The sequence below is a fragment of the Danio aesculapii genome, chromosome 23, assembly GCF_903798145.1.
Source record: "Danio aesculapii chromosome 23, fDanAes4.1, whole genome shotgun sequence".
Classification (NCBI taxonomy): Eukaryota; Metazoa; Chordata; class Actinopteri; order Cypriniformes; family Danionidae; genus Danio; species Danio aesculapii.
In genome coordinates, this window is record NC_079457.1 from 15,539,910 (window position 1) to 15,565,554 (window position 25,645).

At 36.2% G+C, this 25,645-nt stretch overlaps 1 protein-coding gene across 1 annotated transcript in view; it reads left to right on the forward strand.

Moving 5' to 3' along the window:
* plxna2 (plexin A2) overlaps positions 1–25,645 on the forward strand; it is a 380,453-nt gene that overhangs the window by 246,175 nt on the left and 108,633 nt on the right. Inside the window, exons 9-12 of the mRNA XM_056448621.1 lie at positions 395–509; positions 6,460–6,660; positions 9,204–9,300; positions 11,782–11,981. Coding sequence (XP_056304596.1) covers positions 395–509; positions 6,460–6,660; positions 9,204–9,300; positions 11,782–11,981 — 613 coding nt within the window. The remainder of the gene's footprint in view (positions 1–394; positions 510–6,459; positions 6,661–9,203; positions 9,301–11,781; positions 11,982–25,645) is intronic.

Below are 25,645 nucleotides of genomic sequence, written 5' to 3' on the forward strand. Positions count from 1 at the left end.
AGTTAGAAAATCAATACAACGCAAATCCTATGTCGCTGTATGACTATATGTCTTAGTAAGTCTGTATGGCTCAATACCAGAGTGATAATTGTACTTCTGAGGTGTAACCTTTGGCGAGCTGCATTACATCTGTATGTGGGTTTCAGTGGCACAGCGCTGTCCAAATCTCCACAGCACTCTTTTAATTTATTCAGCATTAAGCCGCAAAAGGTCAAGGACACAGCAGTGCTGGTCTCAAAGGCACAGCCCGCTCCCCATTGCTAATCTAAAACCCAGAGCTATGCTTTTCTGCTGACTTCTTCCTCTGTGCCCTCAAAACCTGGCTTGGGATCATAAATCAGGAACATCAGTGAATGGGAATAACGCTTTATTCTATCTCTCTCCATCTGTTTAGGTGTCTTTCCTGTGTGACCAGTTCCTTTCGCTGCCACTGGTGCAAGTACAGGAACCTCTGCACACATGACCCCTCCAGCTGCTCCTTCCAGGAGGGACGAGTCAACGCCTCAGAGGTACAAACACAAACATTAGTGGCATGGAGATCTTGATTTTTCATGGTTGATTTGATTACTCATTTTTTAGAAACCTATTTCACAACTCTGATTCCCTAATTTTTTTAAGCATTGTTTCGATACCAATACCTTTTTTTTAGTATCAGCCTATTAGTATTTTTGATACTAGGAAGTATTTATATGCTGATGCTGCAAAAATTCTGGCATCAGTACCGGCAAAACCGATCCGATACTAATATCTGATACTGTATGTATTTGTTCACGTTTTATTTATGATTAATTTATGATAAAGCACGCTGTAAATTAATTATGTCAATTTATACAGGGCTAGTAGTATATTTAACTGTTTCTACAGATACACACTCAGGTATCGATTCAGTACTCAGTACTCAGTATCAGCGATACCCTTAGATCAGGTATCGGAATTTGTATCGGAAGGGGGAAAAGGATATCGGAACATCCTTAGTTTTGTTTTGTGGTTTTATTTTCAGATTATTATTAAAGTAAATTTGAATAGGGTTGTCACGATACTGAAATTCTATACCAATGATACCGAATTTTTAAAAATGCCCATTTCCCGCTAATATTTGAGCACTGTTGTACGTGTTCCTAAACGGCGCTGATATGTCATTGTGTTCATGTGCTCAACAGAAATGACTGTGATTGGCCAGGAAGGTCATCAGTTCACCGAACCCACCGCTGTTTACTGAGTGTAACCACAGATGCAGGGACACTGCAGCGTTTCAAAGTCACGTCTATCAGTTGGTTTGTCTATAAGCTGACATACGAGGATCCGCTGATGTATCACGGCTTTGAAACGCTCAAGTGTTGGAGGAAATTGACTTTTTAAAAATTTCAGTATCGATTGGTACCGAATTCCAGTATCATGACAACCCTGCATTTGAAAGTACATTTGACTTTAGATTCGTGAACACTACATTCCAACCTCATGTCCAAAAAAAACATTAGACAGGCTGAAAAGAAATGCAAATTTACTCTCTACCTGTAGGTGGCGCTTATAGAACAGCAGGAATAGCTGCATTTGCTTGGTTAGTGTTAAAAACAAAGCAGATTTTTTTGCCATTTTATATGCCTTACAGAGAGATAATCTATAAAGAAAACACATCTAACATTTTCTGAAGACAGGAGTTCACCTTACAGTTGATACATTAATAAAACCTCCCATCCCAGAATTCAGCATTTAGTATTCTCTTCCAGTGTTTCTAGCATTGGGAACAGCTTTTGCCAGTGAGTTTTTCATATACTGCTGTATAATCAATATATATATGGTTGTATTCTCAGCAATAATGCAACGTAGAGTGTTGGAGAGTACAAGCTACAAGTAGCTCAACTACTAGCTTAGCTACATTTTTCAGTAGCTTGGCGGCATAGATATATACACTCGATATCGCATACAGATCTGAGCATGCGTCGATATCACCTCATTTGTACAGTGCTACCAGGACAAATGTCATTCAACCGCACTAGTTAAGATTAAAGCCAATGTGAAGGTGCTGGACTTTAGCGCTGTGTACAGGTGTAGAAATGAGCAAACAAAGAAAACAAAGCACAAAGGTAGAACGTTTCATAGGTAAGATTTCGTTTTTTAAGTTTTTGTATGTTACGAACTTTTATGCTCAACAAGTAATGTTATTGATGATAATACAGTCACTTACTGCACTGACCATAAGGCAAAGTAGCACCAACTTGCACTAAAGTCTAGGCTTATGCTAGTTTTGTTGAAGAAAACCAGCGAAAATGTTAATGAAATATGACAACAAGACGCTGCGGTGCCAGAAACTTGTATTATTGTCAGCTAAGTGGAGTAGCGGCTATTTTTTGAAGTACCTTATTAAGGTGCCTGATAACATAACAGTGCCTGCGCCTCAATGTGAATAGTGTCCACCCTAAATTATTGAATATTACAAATGTTATATATCGTTTAGATCAGAAAGGTGGAAATCCACATTGAGACGTGGGGATATCGATAGTTCACATTAGTCGTTCATAACAGAGATTCATTCACAAACGAATTACTCCCTCCGTTAGGATGAGAAGTGAAAGCAGCAGAGGCTGTGTGTTTCAGGACATGGATTAGATCAATTAAATGGATAATACATTTCCATTCACACAAACACATGCTCTTTGTCGACAGTGCCCGTGCGATCATTTATCAATCGCTGTAGAAAAGTTATATAAAATGATCATTTTTGTAATTTAAATAAATATTTCCATACTGACCACCGGGTAACCTCCCGATCATAGATATATGAATATATGTTTACATATCTATGTCTCCAAATGGCCAGTCCTCCACTACACCTTGGTCCCACATTTATTTCAAAGGAGCGCTACCCTGTTCTAAAATGGCGGCTCTATTGACAATTTCCTTCCATTCAACAACAACAGCGTAGGCGACATCTAATGTAAATATCTATGGCTTGGCAGTAGCTCAACTACTTATGATACAGTGTAGCTTTTCCAATAGCTAGCTACTTTTTCTAGCTGGTAGCAGTGTAGCTGGACAACAGCTACATTGTATTTAGGGAACCAAAAATGTTCTGAAGCTTACAATATGAGAATCATCCATACACTTTCACACACTCATTCACTACGGCCAATTGAATTTATTCAATTCACATATACAACATGTCTTTGGACTACAGGGGAAACCAGAACACTTGAAGAAAACTACACTAACACAAAAGTCTTGACTTATCCAAACAATGTTTTCATTTAGTGTTTTAAACATGTGGAAGTGTAAAATAACAAAGATTAAAATGTAAATTTCATAATATTGCATATGAGGTAACTGAGCTACAGTACAAGTAAAGTGTTAAGTTTGTTGGTGCACCTGGTCTCCATCTCTGGCCCCTGTTATCTCTCCATTCTCACACTTGGTAGACTAAAATAATTGCAGTGCCGTTTGTATGCAAGTCTGGAACAAAGATAGGCCGAATTAACACACTTTTGCATTCTTACTGGGCGGTCGATAGTTGTAGAGTATCTAGAACAAAAACACACTACAGTTTGTGCATGAGGTTAGAGGCTCTCAGTAGCAAATCTACAGGATCACAACCCTCTGGGGAAGAGCTTCCAATAATAGCTGCTGAAAAGTGTGTGTGAAGACTGCGGTCGCTTCGCTCCAGAGAGAGAGAGAGTGTGTGTGTGTGTGTCTTTGTGTGTGTGTGTGTTTGTGCACATTTGCAGGTGTTCAGCTGATCAATGTGCTACATTACACCCTGTCAGGTGGTAAACACACTTGCTCACCCTCTCACAGCGAGCAATTAGCAGTCGATATCCGGAATATTCTCTCTCTCAGCACACACAAACTTCCCACTTATTCACACACAACCATATGCACAAAATAAACACTCACACGGGCAAAAAGGCCTTACTGTACACCATCAATCATGGTGTGTGTGTGTGTGTGTACTCTATGCGCATTTGCATTTTGTTTGTGAGGGCTTGCATGTGTGTGTTTGAGTAGATGTGTATCTTTGTGTTTTTAACCTTATACTTTCGGGAGAAAACTGCTGTCCTAGAGGTTTGTAAATGTATAGATAAATTTTATGTGGTTATATCCAAGGTTTTGGTTCATTAAAAAAGATATATGACCAATATCACATGAGTAGTAGTGCGATATGGCTGTATATCGGGACTGGTGGTAGGCGTGCGTTGGCTCGAGGCCACAGGCTGAGTGCCTTAAACTGGATTTATATTTTCGCCTGGCGCCGCATCACGCACCTCCGCTGACTGCGCGCGCACCTCTCGAAACGGACAAGGCTTTTATACTTGCCACGTTTGCTGTTGTGATATTCTTTAAAATGACAGGGGGCGGTCAAAAGAAACTGACCGTAAAGTCAGACAGATAAACTGTAGAAAGTTTTCGGAACTACGTCATATCATTAATATCGTTCAATCTTTTTAAACTAATTATTTTTTTATTATTTTTATAAATTATTTATATGACTATAAGGATTTTTATAAACATTCAAGATTTTTTTTTAATCAAACTTTGATGCATCACTTGCTTTTGTTCATATCTCGGACGCTTTTGCCTATTAAAGTTTATTATAATATTTATGATAACAGAACATGAGTTGCTCTACAATTTTTTTATTATGGCAACAACAAACACAAAAAAAGTACACTTACTAAAAAATACAGATTTTTTTAGATTTAGTCCTATCCACAATTCACACATTACTGTCTGGCTAGTTTCAGTCCTTTATTTATGCTAAAAGGGCAATAATTGTCCAACAATCCTGACCATTATTACCAATAAAGCATAGAAAAACAGGGCATTCGTATATTGTAAATCGGTAGGTTCAAATATTCCTTTCCAGCTAGCAAAGAAATAATTCTGTGACTTCATCATAGTTTTGTAACTATTAAACTGTTTAAAATTCAAAATTGTAACATATACATCAGTGTAAAAAACATTCTGTAAGTGTGTACCTGGGTCTCCACTTTTGCCATGGCCTCTTTCGGCTTTAACAAACTTATGCCTCAGATTTTTCCAAACTTTTTAGCTTTCTTTGAAGTGATTCATATTCAACTCAAATCAATCCTTTTGTACAAGGAACTACTTTTTTCCACCATTCATTCACATCTCCAGCTGACGGTCAGAACAGCAGAAACAGTTGCTACTTTACAAACATCACTTTAGAGCTAGTATTTGAATGATTCTCTAGTGAAATGTCTAAAGTGATGACAAAACAGGGGATTTTGCTCACATTTTAAGATTATAAGGCTGATCGGCATAAAATGACAGGTCTACAGAGATTTCCCAGTGTTTCTGTGTTGCAATCAGGATATCACAATAATTAACCCTGAAAAACCCAAAGCAAAGCAAGCACTACAGGATTACTATGGTATAAATACAGCACTACAACAAACAAAAGAGAGAGAAGGACTTAGAATGTCACTTACATTGTTTTAGAAGGATTTAATCAGCTGTAGTTTGAAAATGACGCTGAGTTTTTCTCACCTAAGGGCTTATTATGTGGTCTCTGTCGCCATCTTGTGGCGAAACTTCAACCGTCTTTGCTCTGCTCAGTATGACAGGCTGATAGCCGCTAACGCGCTGAATTTCGAAATTGTAAATATTTAAAATAGGCACTATCCTTAAATAAACTGCATAGTTGCAAACTAAACAATTACATTCTCGCCTTAAAAGCCTCAAAAGTACATTATGTTGTCCAACAGCTGCAATATTTGTCAAAATATTGAGTTTATTGATCTACCGTCACTCTATGTGGGTGGAGTAATAGGGTGAAGAGGCTGTACAAGTGCTGTTATTGCAGAATATCGCACATCTTTCAGCCAGTCAGCCTTGAGAACCAGACAGACAGTTGTATAAATATATATATATATATTTTTATGTTTTGCCAGATAATAACGTAATACTTACATTTACGATTGTATTTAATGTAGCTTCCTCTTTCTATTTAATTTTTAATTTCCTTTGCTTTCAATGCCCTTGCATAAACTGTATTTCTGGCTTCTTTCTTGTACACTACAAGTCTCCCTTATGCCCCCATTTAGTTTGGTAAATATGTATTCGTTTATTATATTCATGTGTGTGTGTGTGTGTGTGTGTGTGTGTGTGTGTGCGCGTGCGTGCGTGTGTGTGTGGAAGTGTGTATGTGTGGAAGTGTAGGTAGTATCGGAGAGGCACTAGGGACACCTCTCACTGGCTGACCTACTATTGCGTGACGTCTCCACACACAGCTTTTAGAGAGCAACACATCACCATGCTTTTAAAGAGCACCTGAGGCCTGGTGTAGGGACTGTAGCTGAAGTATATGCATTTCTGTGTACACATGTTTTGTAAACCTCTTTTCATCCATCTGTCATGTTCACTACTAGGCACACTCAGATGGGTTGGGATTTTACTTATTTTCCTTGACTACCCGTTCACCTCTCACTCCCTTCACTCCTTTAGGACTGCCCTCAACTGGTGCGCTCTGAGGAGATCCTGATCCCAGCAGGAGAGGTGAAACCCATCACCCTGAAAGCCCGGAACCTTCCACAACCTCAGTCAGGGCAGCGCGGATATGAGTGTGTGTTACACATTCAAGGAGTCAGTCACAGAGTCACGGCGCTCAGATTCAACAGCTCCAGCGTGCAGTGCCAGAACAGCTCGGTATGTGTTAAGCTGTGAAGGAAGCTGAAAAGAAAATCAATGAAATATCAATGATATCACACAAATTGGTCATACACAACAACGAATTGAGAGAGTGAATTGAGAGAGACTAAGACTCCCCAAGTTTATGATACCTCATGCCGTGCTTAGATTTGCCAAAACAAAATGTCAAATTTATTGTTCGAAATTCACACTATTACACTATATATTGTTATATCACCAAACTATCGAAACTGATGGGAATAAACCAACTCTCAAATATGCTCAAATGTTTGCTCAAATGAAGTAGCTAACACATGTTACTATGAGCTATTAGACATGCCTGTGTTATTTACATCCGCATATGCAATCTCTCTTGCTGGCATGCTTCATCTATGTCTGCCTGTGATTGATTCAAAGTAGGCACTAGGAGATCTAACATGTCATTACTGATGATAATTCAGTCAAATATTGTGTGCAAATAGCTAATATAACTATATACTGTAGCTATATATGCCCATACTGACCAACTAACTATATAACTTAACTATATATGACTATTATATTATTTTATTATTACTATTATTATATTATGGGATAATCAACAGCTTGCAGTGTATTAAAGGATTTTAAATGCACTTCATTGAGGCACAAAGGACTCTTTGCCTTCGCATTATATATTTTAAATATATTTAACATTCATCAATTCATTGATTATCCCTTACATATTTACAAATGATTAATTCAAGATAAAGTGTGCTAATAAATAATATAAATACACACACATACTGTACATATAACAAAAATATACAAAATAAATATACCTAAAATTACTACTCATGCATAAATTCATATACATAAAAATATACTCAGTTCGCTCAAATATATTTTGTAAATATGAACTTTGATTCTGGATGGGATTAATTATTTAACAGCACTAATTTCAACCATTTCAACAATTTTTACCCACCAAAAAGAACAAAAGTCAAAAAATTTTATTGGTTACGATAGACCAGGGATTCTCAACCGGTGGGCCGCGGCGATCCTGTAGGTGGGCCGAGAGATAGTTTAAAATTAGCTCTCAATATTATACTATTATTTTAGGATTTCATTATTAATATGCAATATTAACATGATTGAAGTAATGCACTTTCTCCTGTTCGCTGATTGATTACTTCAAACTCGGCGCAAAAACAGCCTCTTGATCGCATCTGCAACTAGTACTAGTCTGTTCATTCACAGTGCGTGATGTGTTTATGCGCATAGTTGTCCAAATGAATGTCCTGTGAGTATTTTATAACGGACACGCACCCATACAGGAGGATCTAGCGAGGCTCAATGGTGTTTCTGCTTTAGAATGTAAAATAAACTTGCATATGAGCTTCAGATGCGCTTTGCCGGAGCTGTTTACTGTTCCTGTCAGAGATCTCCCAATAATATCCAGCTGCAAACTTAACCGCCATCAGATCAACGCGTTACAACAGATTTAGAGTGTTTTGCTGTACGGTGTCTTACATTTGTCTGTATATTTTTGAATAGTAGTAGATATTCAGTCAGTCCAGTTAAAACAGGTCTTTTGCAATCTCCCTGTTGACCTGTGTTTCTCTCATATATTTGTTAATAAATAAAGGTTTAAATGAGCATTTTATACAAACATTTTAGAGAAAATGTCAGACAGGTGGGCCTTCAAAAATTGATCGGAGAAAGAAGTGGGCCCCGAAGTGAAAAAGGTTGAGAACCCCTGCTATAGACCATTTTGAGGGATGTAAACAATAACAATGGTCCTACTGTATTTCCTGTTTTACATTTTCAATTTCCGTATGTTCCAAGAATCCTAAAAGGTACACATTGATAAATATAGTAAGGACAGCTGTTTTAATGTTGAGATATAATTGAATTTCCTCTTGTTAAAGTTGTTAAAACAACAAGCAGGAAATGTTCATGGGCCAATGGCATCACCACATTGAAATGGTCTATAGAGATCCACGTACACCAAGATTAACACATGCTTTTGAAGAACTTTTTCATGTAAAACTAATGAAGTTACAAACAGACCCTACCAACGAATTTGGTCTAACCCTAGATCTAGTTTAGCAGTGGTTGCCTGCTACTATATGTGAAGTTATAACAAATGAAACTGTGAAATTCAATGTGGAACAGCAGCGTTTTACCTTTCCACCTCTTCTTTCGTCTCATTTTCTTTCATTCTCTTTCAAATGAATGCACATCCACGCACTCTGTAAGCAGAGATGAAGGCAGTTGGAGCTCAGTGTCCAAGCTGTAGAAAACAGAAGCGTTGAAAGTCTTCCTTATTCCTCAGACTGATGATGCAAGGCCGGAGTAACTCAATAAGAGAACTAATGCAGTCAAACCACCGCTATTTCCCTCTCTTTCACTCTCTCGCTCATGTTATTTGCCTCACTGCTCTCTGCAGTTTATTCTTTCTTTCTTTTGCTGCATGTTGTAATCAATAATTGACATAAAATCTCATTTAAAAAAGTATTAACTTTACATTGTTTTAGGTATTGCAAAATGTTGTAAACTCTTTGTCCTTCTCTCTGCAGTATCTGTATGAAGGCATGAGAATTAGTGAGCTGCCTGTGGATTTCTCAGTTGTCTGGAATGGAAACTTCATCATTGACAATCCTGAGAACATCAAAGGTATTACACACGAAGGAAAGCATGAAGAAGTGTGTTTCTAAGTTGAAGCATCATTACAATATTCTGTAAACTGTCTGAAAAACTAAATAATCTTGGTTTAATGTTGTGTTCTCTTCAATTAAGCCTGTCAGATGTATGCATACGCATTATAAGCCTATATATTACTTTCATTTGATCAATAATTATTCAATACATTATTAGGTTGCATTGTGATGATAAAATATGCAAATGCAGATGAAGACAAAATGATTAGCCCTCTTTTTAATGTCTTTTACAAGTGATGTTTAAGAGAGCAGTGATTGTGATTTAGTAGAGAATAAAGTAAATATAGAGTAAATGATAAATAAATAAAATAGAATAAATAAATGTAAAGAATATGTTGACTATAAAACGTATTTTAATAGAATGTATATTTTAAAATGTAGAGAATACTTTTTAAAATATTTTAAAATATTAGAGAACGTTCTTATGACAATTCACATGAGGCTTCATGGTCAACGCTTGATGGAAAGTGTGTCTGAAGTCGGGGCTGAAGCGATCTTTGTAGCAGCATCAGCCAATAAAATTAATCTGCAATCGGCTACCTGCTTGTTAAGTGTGACGTCATGCGAAGCGGCTTCCGCATCCCATCGCTCTATCAAACTTTATATGGAGACTCTACATATGGTAATAATAAACATTTACAAAGCGATGTAATACTTTCGGCGCAGTGGATAGCACATTCGTCTCACAGCTGGTTCGAGCCTCGGCTGTGTCGGTTGGCATTTCTGTGTGGAGTTTGCATGTTCTCCCCATGTTCGTGTGGGTTTCCCTCATAAATCCAAAGACATGCGGTACGGGTGAATTGCGTAGGCTAAATTGTCTGTACTGTATGTGTGTGATTGAGTGTGTATGTTTGTTTCCCGGTGATGGGTTGCAGCTGGAAGGGCATCCGCTGCGTGAAACATATGCTGGATAACTTGGCGGTTCATTCTCATGTGGCGACCCCTGATTAATAAATGATTAAGGTGAAAAGTGAAAATGAATGAATAAAAATATTGGTGTCTGTGATGCAGCAGGTACAGAGACTGTTGTGTACACCATGATTTAATATACTCCATATTCACTTTAATGTGTGATGTGACTATAAAGTGGTCATAAACAAATATTTTCTGTATTCAATTGAGTAGCAGCTTGGACCCGGAAACAGTATTCCATACATCATGACTTAACTAGGGGATTGTCTGAGTTGGGGTATTTGCATAAAGCGATCTGATTTTGTTTCCGCTGAAAACGTGAGTAACGCAGCTGAAGCGGCACTGACAGATCCCCAATTCAGTTCGGCAACACTTGATGTAACCCATTCAAAGTGAATGGGAAATGTTGGCGCTGACCCCCTGTGTGAATGGGGCGTTATTTAAGAAATATTTTAAGGAAAATGTTTAAAAAGGAATTTTAAAATATTTATCATTGATCAAACTGAAGCAACTTATATGACTTTTTAATCAGTCTTTTTGGTATTTATTTTTTATATTGAATATTTTTATATTTAGTAAGTGTTGCCATAAATATATAGCCAATGCTGATGATATGCCATTAAAATAAATAAATAAGCAAGCAAGCAAATAAATAAATAAATTAATTAATTAATTGATTAATTAATTAATAAATAAATGTTTGTTTGTTTGTTTGTTTGTTTGTTTATTTATTTATTTATTTATTTTTAATGGCATATCATCAGCATTGGCTATATATTTATGCATATTACAGCATATGGCTTATTTATTCATTCATTCATTCAAAGGAAGGTGGTATCACACCACAGGTTTATGATTTCTGAATTTTATTTAAATGTGTTTTCTGTATTTTGTCAAACGGTTTATTACTCTAATTTCAGTCTAGAAAGTTATGAAGCCCTAAAATAAAATGTAAGGAATGTTTGATTGCCAGCATAGTAATACACCATGATCCCACATCAACTAAACACCTTCTGGTTGAGCTTGTCTACAACAGTACCCATGCCCCAAATGCTCCCCATTGGTTGATTTTGAAAATGATTAATGGATTGACAAATCAAAGTTTGTCAATCCATTAAAGATAGCTCCAGCAAGTCTCAGTGTTTATACTTTACTGGAGATAAACCCTTCATACTACAGCAGTCAAACTAGGTTAAACTGAATCTATTTTGATAAAAATCTCACATGCTTCACCTTTTAATGACATTTGAGATGATTGATCACGCTCGTTATTATTCATCTCATGCTTATAGAAAAATGAGAGTCTGAAGTAGCTTTTCTCATGCTCAGCAAAAGCTATACCCTCACGGTTGTGCTGAGCTTCATGATTTCATCAATCTCAAGATGTTTTTGATCAATAATTCTGTCAGATACATCAACCTAAGCTTTCAGGAAACCCCATACAAACTTGTTACAATTTACAGCACATCAAATCTCATGTTGTCGTGGAACAGTCCCTTCAGCAGTTTCCTCCTGTATCCCACAGTGCACCTGTACAAATGTGGCGCTCAGCGGGACAGCTGCGGTGTGTGTTTGAAGGCCGAGAGGAAATTTCAGTGTGGGTGGTGCAGTATGGAGGGCCGATGTACCCTGCGCCAGCACTGTCCCATGACCAACCCCTACACCAGCCGCTGGCTACACCTCGCCAGCACCAACGTCAAGTGCACCAACCCTCGAATCACTGAGGTGGGTCAGCGGGAATCATTTATTTCATCTTTCAATCAAGAACAGTCATGTCTCGATCTGTTTTTTCTGACTTTTCAGCTTTTATTTGTGTTCAGATAAGAAGTATAAATATGTAAGTGTCACGGTCAAAGGGTGGGGAAACTGAACTACACTGTTCCTATTAACTATGACCCTTTATGTGAAGCTGCTTTGACACAATCTACATTGTATAAGCGCTATACAAATATAGGTGAATTGAATTGAATTGAATTGAAAGGAGGAGGACTCAATTGCAGCCAATAATGGCTACTTATTAATTATAAAAAATAAAACAAAAAGGCCACAGAAACAACCCCAAGAGGGAAAACATTAAGTAATAGACAAAACACAAACTTGGCTGGGCTGACAGGACAGAAAGGATCTAGACAAGACTTGACAAGACAAGAGTGACTTACGCCGATATGATGAACGATGATGGACTGGCACAGGTCAGCAGACATGAGGAGACTATAAGCAGAAAGAATTAACAAACAAACAGGTGAACTGAATAAACTAATAATGTGTTAACAAGGAGAGTGGAACTAGACCAGGGGTGCCCAAACTTTTTCTTATGAAGAGCCAAAAACTCAACTTGATTGAGGCTAGTGGGCCGAAGATAAATATAGTTGCCATGGGTAATTCCCTACTTAATTAAATGAAATATATAAATAACTAGAAAACATTGCTTTATATGAACATAGTATATTTATTACACTAGTTTCTGCCTTGATTTGCTCGTCTTCGACATAGTCCTCTATTCATCGAGTGACAGTATTTACATTCTAAAAAATCGGATTATTTTACAACATTTAATTGAAACATTAAATTTTTTTTTGCTTTTTTTGTAGCAATAAAGCAATAAAACTCTCCAAACCCTCTCCATCATACTGACTCTTTTCTTAGATGGGATGCTGGGCCAAATAAAAGGTTACAATGGACCAACTTTGGCCCGTGGACACTACTTTGGGCATCTCTGGATTAGACAATAGACAGAAGCACATGACACAAAGAAACAACACAAGCCATGTTCTCATGTTAAAACAGGACTAGGACACTCGTGAGCTGTTACTGTGAGCTGGTCATTTTTTTAGAAGTATTTGACTGCTGAATAACATAATTGACCAGTTCAGAATTAAGTATAATATAAAAATTGAAACATAAAATGTATTTTTTTAAAGAAAAAAATTATTTGCTGAGCCTCAAGAAGGAATAAACTGCATCAAAAGCTGAGAGTTCAGCATGTACATTATTGAACGGGGGAATTTTTAATGGTTTTGATGAAAACAAGCTAAATAATCTGCCAGTGGGGTAAGCAAAATAATTTTGTTTTAGATTTGAAATAAGATTACTTTACATAACTCACTTGGCAGATCATTTAGCTTGCTTTAAGGAAAAAATATCTTAATTTTGACATTATTTCTGAAGCAAAACAGATATTTTTAGATATTTGGACTAGAAAATAGACAAAAAAAAAGTGTAGTTGCAGTGTAATTAATAATCTTGTTCTTTCCGGACATCAGTTTGTATGTAAATTAATTACAATGACAATTTATAGTAATGTATAAACACGGATGTAACAGTGGGTTTATCAACCATTTTGAATGCAACTGTAAAGAAATACAACTACTCATATTTTGTATTTAAATACATAACTTAAAGTTCCCGTGAAGTGCTTTGAAATGTGCATTTTTTATTTGATGTTTGACATAATCTCACCTAAAAATGAAGAGATGGTGGGACATAGTGTAGCCTCTTCTCCTTTTAAAAACAAATAGCCATCGCTCTGCCAGTGAGAATGTTTGAGCTCAAGTGCATCAAATGAAAACCAAATGAGAGGCGTCCTGAAGGGGGCGGGGCATGTCCGATACTAGAGAGCATTTGATTGGTCAAGATTTGATGAGAAACTATAATATGAAATGACGTGAAAAAAATCATTGATCCATTTAGGCAGAAGACAAACTGCAAGCTGTGTATGTTTTTAGCAGTTTTATATTTTCTATAAACGCAAATTTTCGAGCACACTAGCTAATAGATATCCTTAAAACTAACAAACTGAAACTAATATCTAAATTTTTTTAATTTAATTTCACGGGACCTTTAAGTTACATCTAGTTACTCCCAAACCCTGAAAATAATGACTGTTTCTTGAGCAGCAAATCAGCATATAAGAATGATTTCTGAAGGCTAATTTGATGCTAATTCAGCATACCAGACATGAAAATACAAAGAGATCATTTAAATTAGAATAATCTTTCACAGCATCGCTGATTTTTTAAATCAAATTATTGAAAAAATCCCAAGCCTTAAACTCAAAGCATACTGTACAAGTGTGTATCCAGCATCATTCATAACAAATGCGCACACACACAGACACTCTCAGTCGGTCGGCTCATATTTCCACTCTGCAGTCTGACTGAGCTCTTTATTGATGCTGCTATTCATAGAAAGGTGAGCTGTGTGTATGGAGAGTAATATCTAATATTCCCTGTCACTCTCATCATCAGTCTAGCTGCCAATATATCACGTTTTCTTGTAATTAACACAATGTTAGAACATTGATGGCGTACTGTGAGAGGCGTGTGCGTGTACGTGTGTGTGTGTCTGCTGGGAGACTGAGGGAAGACATGATGTTTAATTAGTTTAGGTAACGCACCAGTGGCCTGTGTTTAAAGTACCTGATTCATAGAACCCATTGATTCTCGTGGCTGTTTGCAGTCTGCATATCACAAGCTGTTGCCCCCATGCGACACAAACCAATTAAAAAGTAAGGGTTATGACTTCCTGTTGTCTGTATTCATTAAGGATGAATGGGCAAATTAAGGTTAAGAGCTATGAGAAGAATGGCTTGTTTTTGTTGATGGAGAGTGTTAAAAATGGTGTTGTTGTTGTACTGAAGCATTGGGCCTTTGTTTGTGTTTATGGAGGTGTGGATGTGTATTTTCGCTTTTCGTGTTTGTTTAAGTGTTGTGTGTTTGTTATATAATTTAAGTTATATCATGCAGGGTTATTAAAGGTTACTAAAACTATTTTTAAAAATGTATTTATTAACTATTACATTTTTTTCCTATTTATATTATTAACTATTTAAAAACTATTTAAACAGTTTATCCTATGTGTATTATTTTAATTAATAAATTGTATTTATTATTAATTTATTGACTATATTTAACTAGTTTAGTTTACAGTTTATTTATAGTTTATTTTATTTTTATTTATTTTATTTTATTTAGTTTAATTTGATTAAATGAAATCAAATTTAGCTTTGTTAAACTTTTAATTTAATTTTATTTTTAATTTTATTTAATTTGGCTTTATTTAATTTTGCTTTATTTAATTTAATTTAATTTTTGTTTTATTTTATTTTTATTTATTTTTATTTAATTAAAAAATTTAGTTTATGGTTATTTTGTTTCATTTAATTTAATTTTACTTTATTTAATTAATTTTTAATTTAATTTAATTTAGTTTTATTTTATTTTATTTCTTTATATTATAGTATTTTATTTTACAGGCATACAGTACATTCTCGACTCTGGACTTTAAGAGATGCATTTGCAACCATCTATTAAAAGGCTGAAATAAAACACACAAAGTATAACTTGTAACAACTAATAAAACAACCAATAATACTAAAACAACCAATTAAAACATTTACTTAATGACAAATTTATTCAATTATTTTAACTGTAATTTTATTTTCACATACCTTGAAACACTTCAGCAGAAACTCTGCCATTTAAAGTGTAAAAATTGAAAACATACTACAGTAATTCTATATTTTGCTTACTTCATATACAAAAATGACAAAAAAATAGCATAAATTTACAATGCACCAGCACATTTATCTGACTTTGTGCATCAATATTGATAACATGTTATGCACATGCTCTTATCACACAAACTTAAAAGGCTGCATTCAGTACTATATATATATATATATATATATATATATATATATATATATACTATCCCTTGAGGATGCTAAATCCAGAATGAACATGAAGCTCTGCATTTCGTGTTTCAAACGTGCATTTGCCAAGCCCAGATTACAAAGCAGCGGAGCAGTTCCTTCAAAGCAAATTAGTGTGAATATTTTTAATGCATCCATTTTTAATCTGTTCTCTCCAAGTTGTTCGTTTCCATTCTTTCTTCTCTGAGTCCCACTCTCATACAGAAAAAAATGTCCACCAGTTCTGTCGTTTCAGCAGTCGTCTTGTGCTCTTAATTTAGTTATGTTTTTGTCTGAATAAAGACACACGTAAGCTGATTTGTGCAAATACATAGACATTAGCGAGATCTGCCTACAAGAAAATGACAGTCATGAATGATTAACACTTCTATTAAGCAGCGCTCTATCCCTCCTCTAAAGACTCATTAATATTAATGAGGCTTAAGTCTTCAGTGAAAGCCAAGGGTTCGGCATCAAATGAATGTGGAGGAAAGGCAGGTACTTGAAGCTGGTCTTGACGTCGCTCTTTGCTTCAGATGCTCTCTGAGCCTCTCCTTAGTAGCTCAGTCACGGAAATGTTGGTGACAGTGCGTGCTCCGCAGAACTGATCTCGGATCAGCCATGGTAAACTTTCTGAACTTTTGGACTTTTAATGCATTTAATGCATTTTTTTGTAATTTAATTATTATAGTATTTTATTTAGAATGAAACATTATAAAAATGTTTTAAGAAATATTATAATACTTTTCATTTAGTTTAAATCCAAGTAAACTCTAAATAAAAATGAACATATTTAACATATTTATTATAAATGTATACCATTTCTCTAAAAAAAATAATGGTTAAATTTACAAAAAGCATAAATTATTACTAAAACTTTAATCAAAATTCAAATCAAACAATGAGCAGGGAAAAAATATGTGAAGAATCCAGTTTAAAACAAAAATTGTGAGGGGAAAATCTTTATTTTATTTTATTTTTATTTTATTTACTTTGTTTAATTTAGTTTTTATTTATTTTATTTTATTTTATTTTAATTAGTTTTATTTAGCTTTATTTAATAGCTTTTTGTGTAATTTAATAAAATTTTTGTAAATTTAATTGTATTATTTAATTTTATTTATTTTATGTTTATTTTGTTTCATTTAATCTTATTTTATTTAATTTTTTATTTAATTTAATACATTTTTACATTAAATTTAATTTTACTTTATTTAATAAATTTTTTATTTAATTCAATTTTATTTAATTCGGTTTTTCTTGTTTAATTTAATTTAATTTTGCTTTATTTAATTTTTGTTTATTTAATTTATTTTTTATTTAGTTTAACTTTATCTAATTATTTAATTTAATTTTGTTTATTTTATGTTTATTTCGTTTAATTTAATTTAATTTAATTTGATTATGCTTAATTAAATTTTTTATAAAATTTTATTTTATTTTATATTTAGTTTTATTCATTCATTTATTTTCTTTTTGGCTCAGTCCCTTTATTAATCCGGGGTCGCCACAGCGGAACAAACCGCCAATGTATCCAGCACGTTTTACGCAGCGAATGCCCTTCCAACTGCAACCCATCTGTGGGAAACATCTACACACATTGATTCATCACACACCTACACTACGGACAATTTAGCCTACTCAATTCACCTGTACCACATGTCTTTTGACTGTGGGGGGAAACAGGAGCACCCGTAGGAAACCCATGCGAACACAGGGAGAACATGCAAACTCCACACAGAAACGCCAACTGACCCAGCCGAGGCTCGAACCTCCAACCTTCTTGCTGTGAGGCGACAGCACTACCTACTCCGCCACTGCGTTTTCCCCATATTTTATTTTATTTTATTTTATTTTATTTTATTTTATTTTATTTTATTTTATTTTATTTTATTTTATTTTATTTTATTTTATTTTACAAGCATACAGTACATTCTCGACTCCAGGAAATGCCAAAGGGGTTTAAGAAATGCATTTGCAACCATCCATGAATTTGTTTCAAAACATAGACCAAAGCCTCAGCAAATAATGGCCTAAATACACAAACACACCCTGACACTGACAGCAAGAGAAAGACCGTCCATGGTGAAATTTGTCATGAATAAATAACACTGAGCCTGATAGAACCCTACAACGCTTGTCTAGTACGACACAGTCTTTCCACAAAGTCACATGTCTGTTTACAGAAGAGCATTCAGCTCGACTCACTCAACCACAAACTCCAATTTTAAACCGGATGCACCACTTTCAAGTCCCCAGTTTCTTTCTTTTCTTGCTTAAACACTCGCTTGCTTGGCCGAGACTCAAAATCAAGGTTCCTTTTTTCTTTTTTTCCCTTCCTTTCAGTCTTTATCGCAGCCAACCGTGGGGACATTTAAGAGCAAATAAAGTGTTTAGTGTGCAGTTTATGCAGCAAGAACAAGTCATAAGCTGAGTTTTATCAAGCCCATAAATTGCATCTCACTGTGAATTTGGGACGTGCTTGAATCAGCTGAAAAGACTCCAATCCCGGTAACAAATCACACCTTTCGTCCTCCTGCTGCACACTTTCATTACAGCTTCCTAATTATACACAGCAATTGAGTGCGTGAAAACCCCACGAGGACAGGAAATACATCCCCATTTAGACTCCAACGTGCTGGTGTTAAACATTAGCATTTCTCCATTACTTCGCTAAAGAACCGTTTCAAATGAACTGCAGCATGCAGGGACAGATTTTACCTGCGAGGAGGTCTTACTTGGCCAGACCTTTAGACTAATGGCGATACATTTGGACTCCTTTGCAGTTTTCAGCTGACCAGCAAAGAATTGAACAAATTCATTGTATTCAGCATCATGTGTATAAGCATGAAATTCCAGCATTTACAGTAGTTGACCCTGATAAGCAATTATTAGCCATCTATTTTAATGCGCATTTTGGAATGTATCAGAAAAAAATCACCTAGTAAATATTAGGGATGCACTGATCCCGATACTTGGATTGGATATCGGTTCAATACCGCATATTTTTGCTGGATCGGGAATCGGCCAGCTGGTACTGATCCCAATCTGATCTTATGTGGTCGCTATATTCAGTGTTATTTATAAGCCAATAAAAGCCATGAAGTTAACCTATTATAAGGCACTGGAAAGTTGTCATGTAGGCCTACTATATCCCAAATGTGCTGAAGCCATTCTAAAGTTTAATGTAAAGTACAGATGAATATTCAAGCGCTTAAAGTCATGTTCACTTCAGCACTTCCCACCCCTGTGCCTGTCAATCATTTTCAGTTCATTCACAATTCAAACTGCGTGTCGCGTTCATTGTTATGATGTGTTGTACTCTGTTTGATTTATGTACTTCTTAGGGACCCCCTCAAAAATTAGATGGTTCATCTCAAGGGGCTATTCCGTTTAATAAATTCAAATTCAAATAAACAGTAACACAGGCTAAGAAAAAAAGGAAAAAAGTTCTAATATCTCAAGTTATTCTAACTCAAGTAATTCATAACTGTGGGGTACACACCTGCCAACACTCCCGTTTTTCCCAGGAGTCTCCCGTATTTCAGACCCATCTCCCGCCCATCTCCCGTATTGTTCTGTCTCCCAGAAAACTCCCGGAATTACACCCTCTCCCCTACCCCGCTACTCAGCTTTTTGGTTCAGTCCCCATGCGCACCGAACTCTTCACTTCGCACACCCCCATATCACCCCCCCCCCCCCCCCCCCCCCCTTTTTTTTTTTTTTTTTTAAGTTACATGATTTCTACCTAAAGAACCTTCATTTTCCCAAATTGCCCTTGGGTTTACTTTGTCCTATGCCACTAAGTTTAACATCATGACAGTTTTGTAAAAACCTTGACATCCATGTCATCTGGAAATTCTGGACTTTGAAAAACTTCCAAAATGTCTCCTATTTTGTATGCCTTGTACATCAGACGTTCAGCCAAGTGTGGACGTGACGTCTGAGGCTAGGTACGGAGCATCCAAGCTGGGATTCTGCTTTAAAAAAAGCATGCATTAAGAATGAAGAAGCTTCCTATTTGTCCCCGAGACACTCTGAATACATGACATTGGCCCTCGGCTGAGAGTGTATCCATGCATGTATGTCCATATACAGTAACTCAAAAGCCAAACAACCCATGAGAAACTCTGAAGATGTTCTCGAAAGTTCCACATTGTCATTCTGAAGCCAGAATCCAGACAGTCCCTTTTGTAAGGATGGTAAAATTGCAGTCAGACACAAATTGTAGCTGTGGAAGCAGTAGCTGCGCGGCGGCGGAGGAGGCCTTCTGCTGGGTCAAACAAGGCAGCGCTTTCACCTCCGAGTGGGCGGATGGGACTTTGAAGTATTGAGTCAATGCGAGAGATATTTATGCTCTATGAATAAAGCCTATTTGATGTCTGTAATGGCCAGTGAGAACAGCACCACGCTCGGGGTGAAGCTGGAATCTAACACCCAGACGATCATCGCATGAGCTGATGAGATTTAATCTGCAGATGAAAGCATTGCCGCCAGTGTACACAGAACCATGCATTCATTATCAAGTCATTTATTTGCTTGATTGTTCTATCATTTCAAGCAGCTCCGGTGCATTTGAGGATACATCTATATAGTTTGTGAAGAAATGTAAATGTTTGGTATTTAAGAGTGGTGCATTCAGTGGTGCACTATGTATGCTACATGCTTGTTTCACAAAAAATATTATGTACAGTGTTGTAACGAATTATAAATACTCAAATTACAGTAATTAATTAGTTTATTCTCAGGACTTTACTTTTACTTGAGTACCTCATAGATCTGTTTTGGTACTTTTAGTGTGCTATTTTCCTTCAACCTGCAGTCACTGTGTATTTTATATGCTTAATTTCTTTTGTCTTGTCTGTGATTGTTTTTCAATCAGATTGCACATAGAAAGTTGCATCAGACAGAGCGATCTTAACCCATTTGTGCCCACTTTTTTTTTTTAAATGGTTTCATGCATGTAGCATTGTTAATAATGTCCTATATGAACATGTTTTGCATTTATTTTCTCCAGGTTTTTGATTTTTTTGAAGAAAATTGTATTGAATATGGTGGGCAAATATGTTGAAAGAACCCTTCAGTGTAAAATTTGAATAGGAGGAGTACATTTGTCATTCTAACTCCAAACAACTGCTTTCAAAAGATCACTTCATTTTCATAAACACATTTATTATGATTAAAATTAGAAAAGCGTTTGATATGAACCCCCCGAAAATTATCTGTCATCGAGTGTCATGAACATGAAAGCAGAAAGTGATGTCTTAAAGTGATGAAAAACACATTCGTTTCCCCAACAGTCTACTGTGTGTCAAAAGATAAATGAAAAAGGCTTTTCAGTAAATCTCACTACAAACATTTGTAGACAGAAATAGTCAAACAGCTTAGTAATAAGTAAAGTTACTGATTATGTTTGTGGAGTTGTTTAATGATCCTGAGGAGCTGAGATTTTGAGAGTTATTGAGTTTTCCTAAGGCCATGGCCACACGTACACAGGTATTTTTGTAAACAAAAATGTTTTTTCTCAATTTTCTTAAAAGCACAGACCCTGGTGCTTTTGAAAATCTTCACCCTGACAAGAGTTTAAAAAATGTGGGTTTCAGTGACCCGATACTGTGTTTTGTGTAGAAAAAAAGCTTCAATTTAGACAAAACTCATGTTTGTGTGGACAGCAGGGACTAAGGTTGTGACTGAATTCGGTTGTAGTTTTGTTTTTTTCTACAGTGATTCTGCTTTTTAACGAAAGGAGTTCATTATTCTCTGTTCACTCAGCACTTTAACTCTGCATCAGTGTTATTTTAACTCTTTGTTAGGAGTGGGACCAGTGGTAGAAGTTGATTTTACTCTGAGGATTTTGCTATATATCAAATTGTGTGTCAAAAAAGACTACTTTAAAGGGGTGGTCCACTACGATATCATATTAGTTGATGTGTAATGTAGCTGTGTGAACATAAACAGCATCTCTGAATGTAAAATGCTCAAAGTTCAATGCAAAGGGAGAGCTTGGTTTTTACAGAGTTAGCTTAGCAAAGCCTACAATGAACGAATTTTGGGGACTGCAAAAAAATACTTCCTGGCCTTGTGAGATAACAAACGTAGTTTTACCGCGCACACACACACTGCGCAGCTAAGGGGCGTGGCCAGAGGCGCTGTAATGTTACAGCAGAGGGAGAAAATGCGGTCCTGCTATTTCCACTTTCTTTTGTTTCTATATTTGGGCTTCCAAAGGACACGACACAAAGACAGAAGTGCTTACAGTTCAATATTAATTATGTTCCAGAGAATTATAAAATACATAGCAAGCATGATTTGACAAAACACAGCTTCCAGAATCTCTCCCAGTTCAGTGCTGGATTCGGTAAAAATCTCCTCAAAGAAGGAGCAGCTCCAACAAGCAGAAGCTATTAACTCTGAGCCACGACCTGTAAGTATTTTTATTTGTTAAAATTGATTATGACATGCACAGTGTCTAGTGTAACGGTATGTTGTAGCAAAGATGTAAACAATGGGAAATGCTGTTTGGCACCACTAACGATTTAGCTACAAATTCATATTTATCAGTCAAACAGCTGAAAACACACACACATACACACACATACTCTTCACCAGCACGTGGGTTTTCTCTACAGGCAGCTTTTCCATGCGTTCTACATCTCAGATAATGAACTCGTGAAAGATATGTGAACGATTCATATTACTTACACAGGCATATTCCAAATATATGTGAAAGACGTCGTGTAATGCGCTGAGTTAAAAAAAAAATAAAGTAGAGCTCATCTAACTCGTGTAGCAGCAGAAAAATCAATCAAGGCTCACACAGGTCGCATCCCACATCTTGCGCTTTATTCTTCTGTCTATAGCGTCACTACAGAAAATAATTTAATCCGAGCATCAGAGAAAAAGAAAAATAAACATTGGTCCCGCGCACATGCGCTTCTCGTGTTATACGCGTTTACAGACAGTTCATACTCACGCACACACACACACACACACACACACACACAATGGCAAACTCTCTTAAAGGAGCCGCACCCCATTTTCACTTGTTACCGACACTTGTCAGATTTTATTTTAGAGAGCGGGCATGAGATTAACAGACTGTTTACACAAAACACGCATGCTTGTACGGGCGTGACGTGGAGCCGATCCGCGAATCGCAGCACATTATGGCACAAGCTAGGAAAATATATCAGTTGTTTTCATGTTAGCTGAGTAGCTGTATATAATAAGTGAGATTTATGAAAAAATAACGTGATTTCCTTCAAGTAAAACATGAGCACACATTGCTTTGCATCTTATAAACACAACCAAGCCTTAAAATTACATTCTGGACCACCTTTTTAAAGTAAAGATATCAGTTGAGTGCTTATGTTTAGATTGGGTATTATGAAAGCAAAAGCCATTAAACAAAACTAATGACCTTGATTTATTAACTTAACACATTATTCCCTAATTCCCCATGATTTATGTACTTACAAGGTATTTACCCACCGGCAACTATAGTTGCTACTTGAAATTTTGACAAAGTATACAAAAAACTATAGATTTCTTGATAGATTTGTTTTATTTGGATGCATCTAGAGACCTTGATGATTATTTTGATATACATTCGTAAACAAAAAATAATTTTTAGTAACCACTTTTTAGATGCCAGTGGGCCTAAATGGGTTAAGACATGGACACTTTATAAACGCAGCAAATATTTACAGTGTGGAAGCATTAAAAATGTCCAAAAAGACCCAAGATTTTTACACACAACAACCCAGAGACTGTTTAAACTCCATAAAGAAGACTGTATAATGATTGAAATTGTGAAAATTGTAAAATTGCCTTAAATAATAATTAAATGCACATAATATGCTTTATAATACAATCATATTATGCATGTTTTCTGTCAGTTATTCAGAAGTTTGGTTTTTGGCACCAACTGTTGGACAGAGTATAAACTATGCATTAACATATCGTCACAACTCGATTTTTGCTCCAGGTTTATACAGATTTGATGAACTTGCTTTCTGCTAGCTTATCATAGGTGCATATATCATCCGCTTTGAATGCTATAACTCGATTGATGGGTTATCATCCATCCACATGGTTAATCGGCTATACTAATAGAGAAGACTCCAGATCCAGATCTGTTTTTACATTACTGTCGTGGTTGGGTTTAGGGATAGGGTAGGGGTAGATGTTAATAAAATACAATTATTGGGAAATTGAATAAATAATGTAAATAATTCTTGTTAACTTCCAGCCGCAGCCGTATGTGATCTATAGCTGATTAACCATGTGGATGGATGATAACAGTACTCTGAGCCTAATAGTAGGTGCAGAAGGCCCCTACTGGCCCATATCTATCAGCTGATAACCATTGATAATCCCTATTCGATCGAGTGATAACAAGAAGGTTGTTGGTTCGATCCTCGGCTGGGTCTGATGGCATTTTTGTGTTGGCTTTCTGTGATTTCTACTCGTTGTTCACGTGGGTTTCCTTTAGGTGCTCCAATTTCCCCTACAAGTCCAAAGATATGCGCTTTAGGTGAATTGGGTAAGCTAAATTGTCTGTAGTGTATGTGTGTGAATGAGTGTATGAGTGTTTCCTAGTGATGGGTTGCAGCTGGAAGGGTATCTGCTGCGAAAACATATGCTGGATAAGTTTGCGGTTCATTCCGCTGTGGCGACACTAGATTAATAAAAGGACTAAGCCTAAAAGAAAATGAATTAATTAATTAAGTAATTAAGTAATTAATTAATTTTACTCTACTTGCTCTACATTTTTTGTCAAGTAATGGTACTTTTACTTTTTCCACCACTGACTATGTATAAATAAATATTCAATTACATAACCTCACTGTGTTTGTTGTTGATGTAGGGCTTAAAAAAGTCAGTCTTTTTTTTTTTTTACATTTATACAGATATAGCTGTTATGTCTAGAGCTGTCGATGTGTTTGTGCTGTATTTAGCATTCCATTCTTTCTTTTTCCGCCTCTCTTTCCACCTCTTTCTGTTTACGGATGTTTTCTGGCTCCAGTCCTCTGCTCCCAAGAACCAATAAAAGATTCATATACTTCCACCCTAAGGTTCACTAATGACACACTTACTTTACATCCTAACCGATTAATGTCCACTGAACTCCAGGGAATACACTGTTCATGCTGAGCAGCTGCCGGATCTAGTCCACTTCCCGCATTGCACTGCTCTCAGATCAGTAAACAGGGATGCTTAGAAAATGTTTTTACTTTGATCATGTTGGTTTTACTTCCACATGACGGCACACAAATGGTTTATTGATTGTGTATGTAGTGGCTATACTGTGCATGCGGCCTATGCATCTCCTTCTCCCCCTCTCTGTCTTTCTCTCTCTCCCTCTCTCAGTGATATTTGGCTCTGGAGAGTCTCCAGGACTGAGCTTCTCTTGGGCTTTAACAGCACAGAAGGCTTTTTGGCACCCAGAGCCAAGGTCACGCTGAGTGGCCATATTGTATTTTATGAGAGGGTGGGCTGCTCCGAGGGCTAAAATGGCCTCGTGTTAGATTTATTGCCTGTGGCAACAGCATGCAGATCTGCTGCAGTCTTGACTGGAGAATTTTAATGTACTATGCAACTTTAATAGGATAGGAAGTTGCCACAATGAGTTTTACTGATGTGTAATTCGGTGCTATTAAAGTGAAACACAATGCACGGAACAATTGTCTTTAAA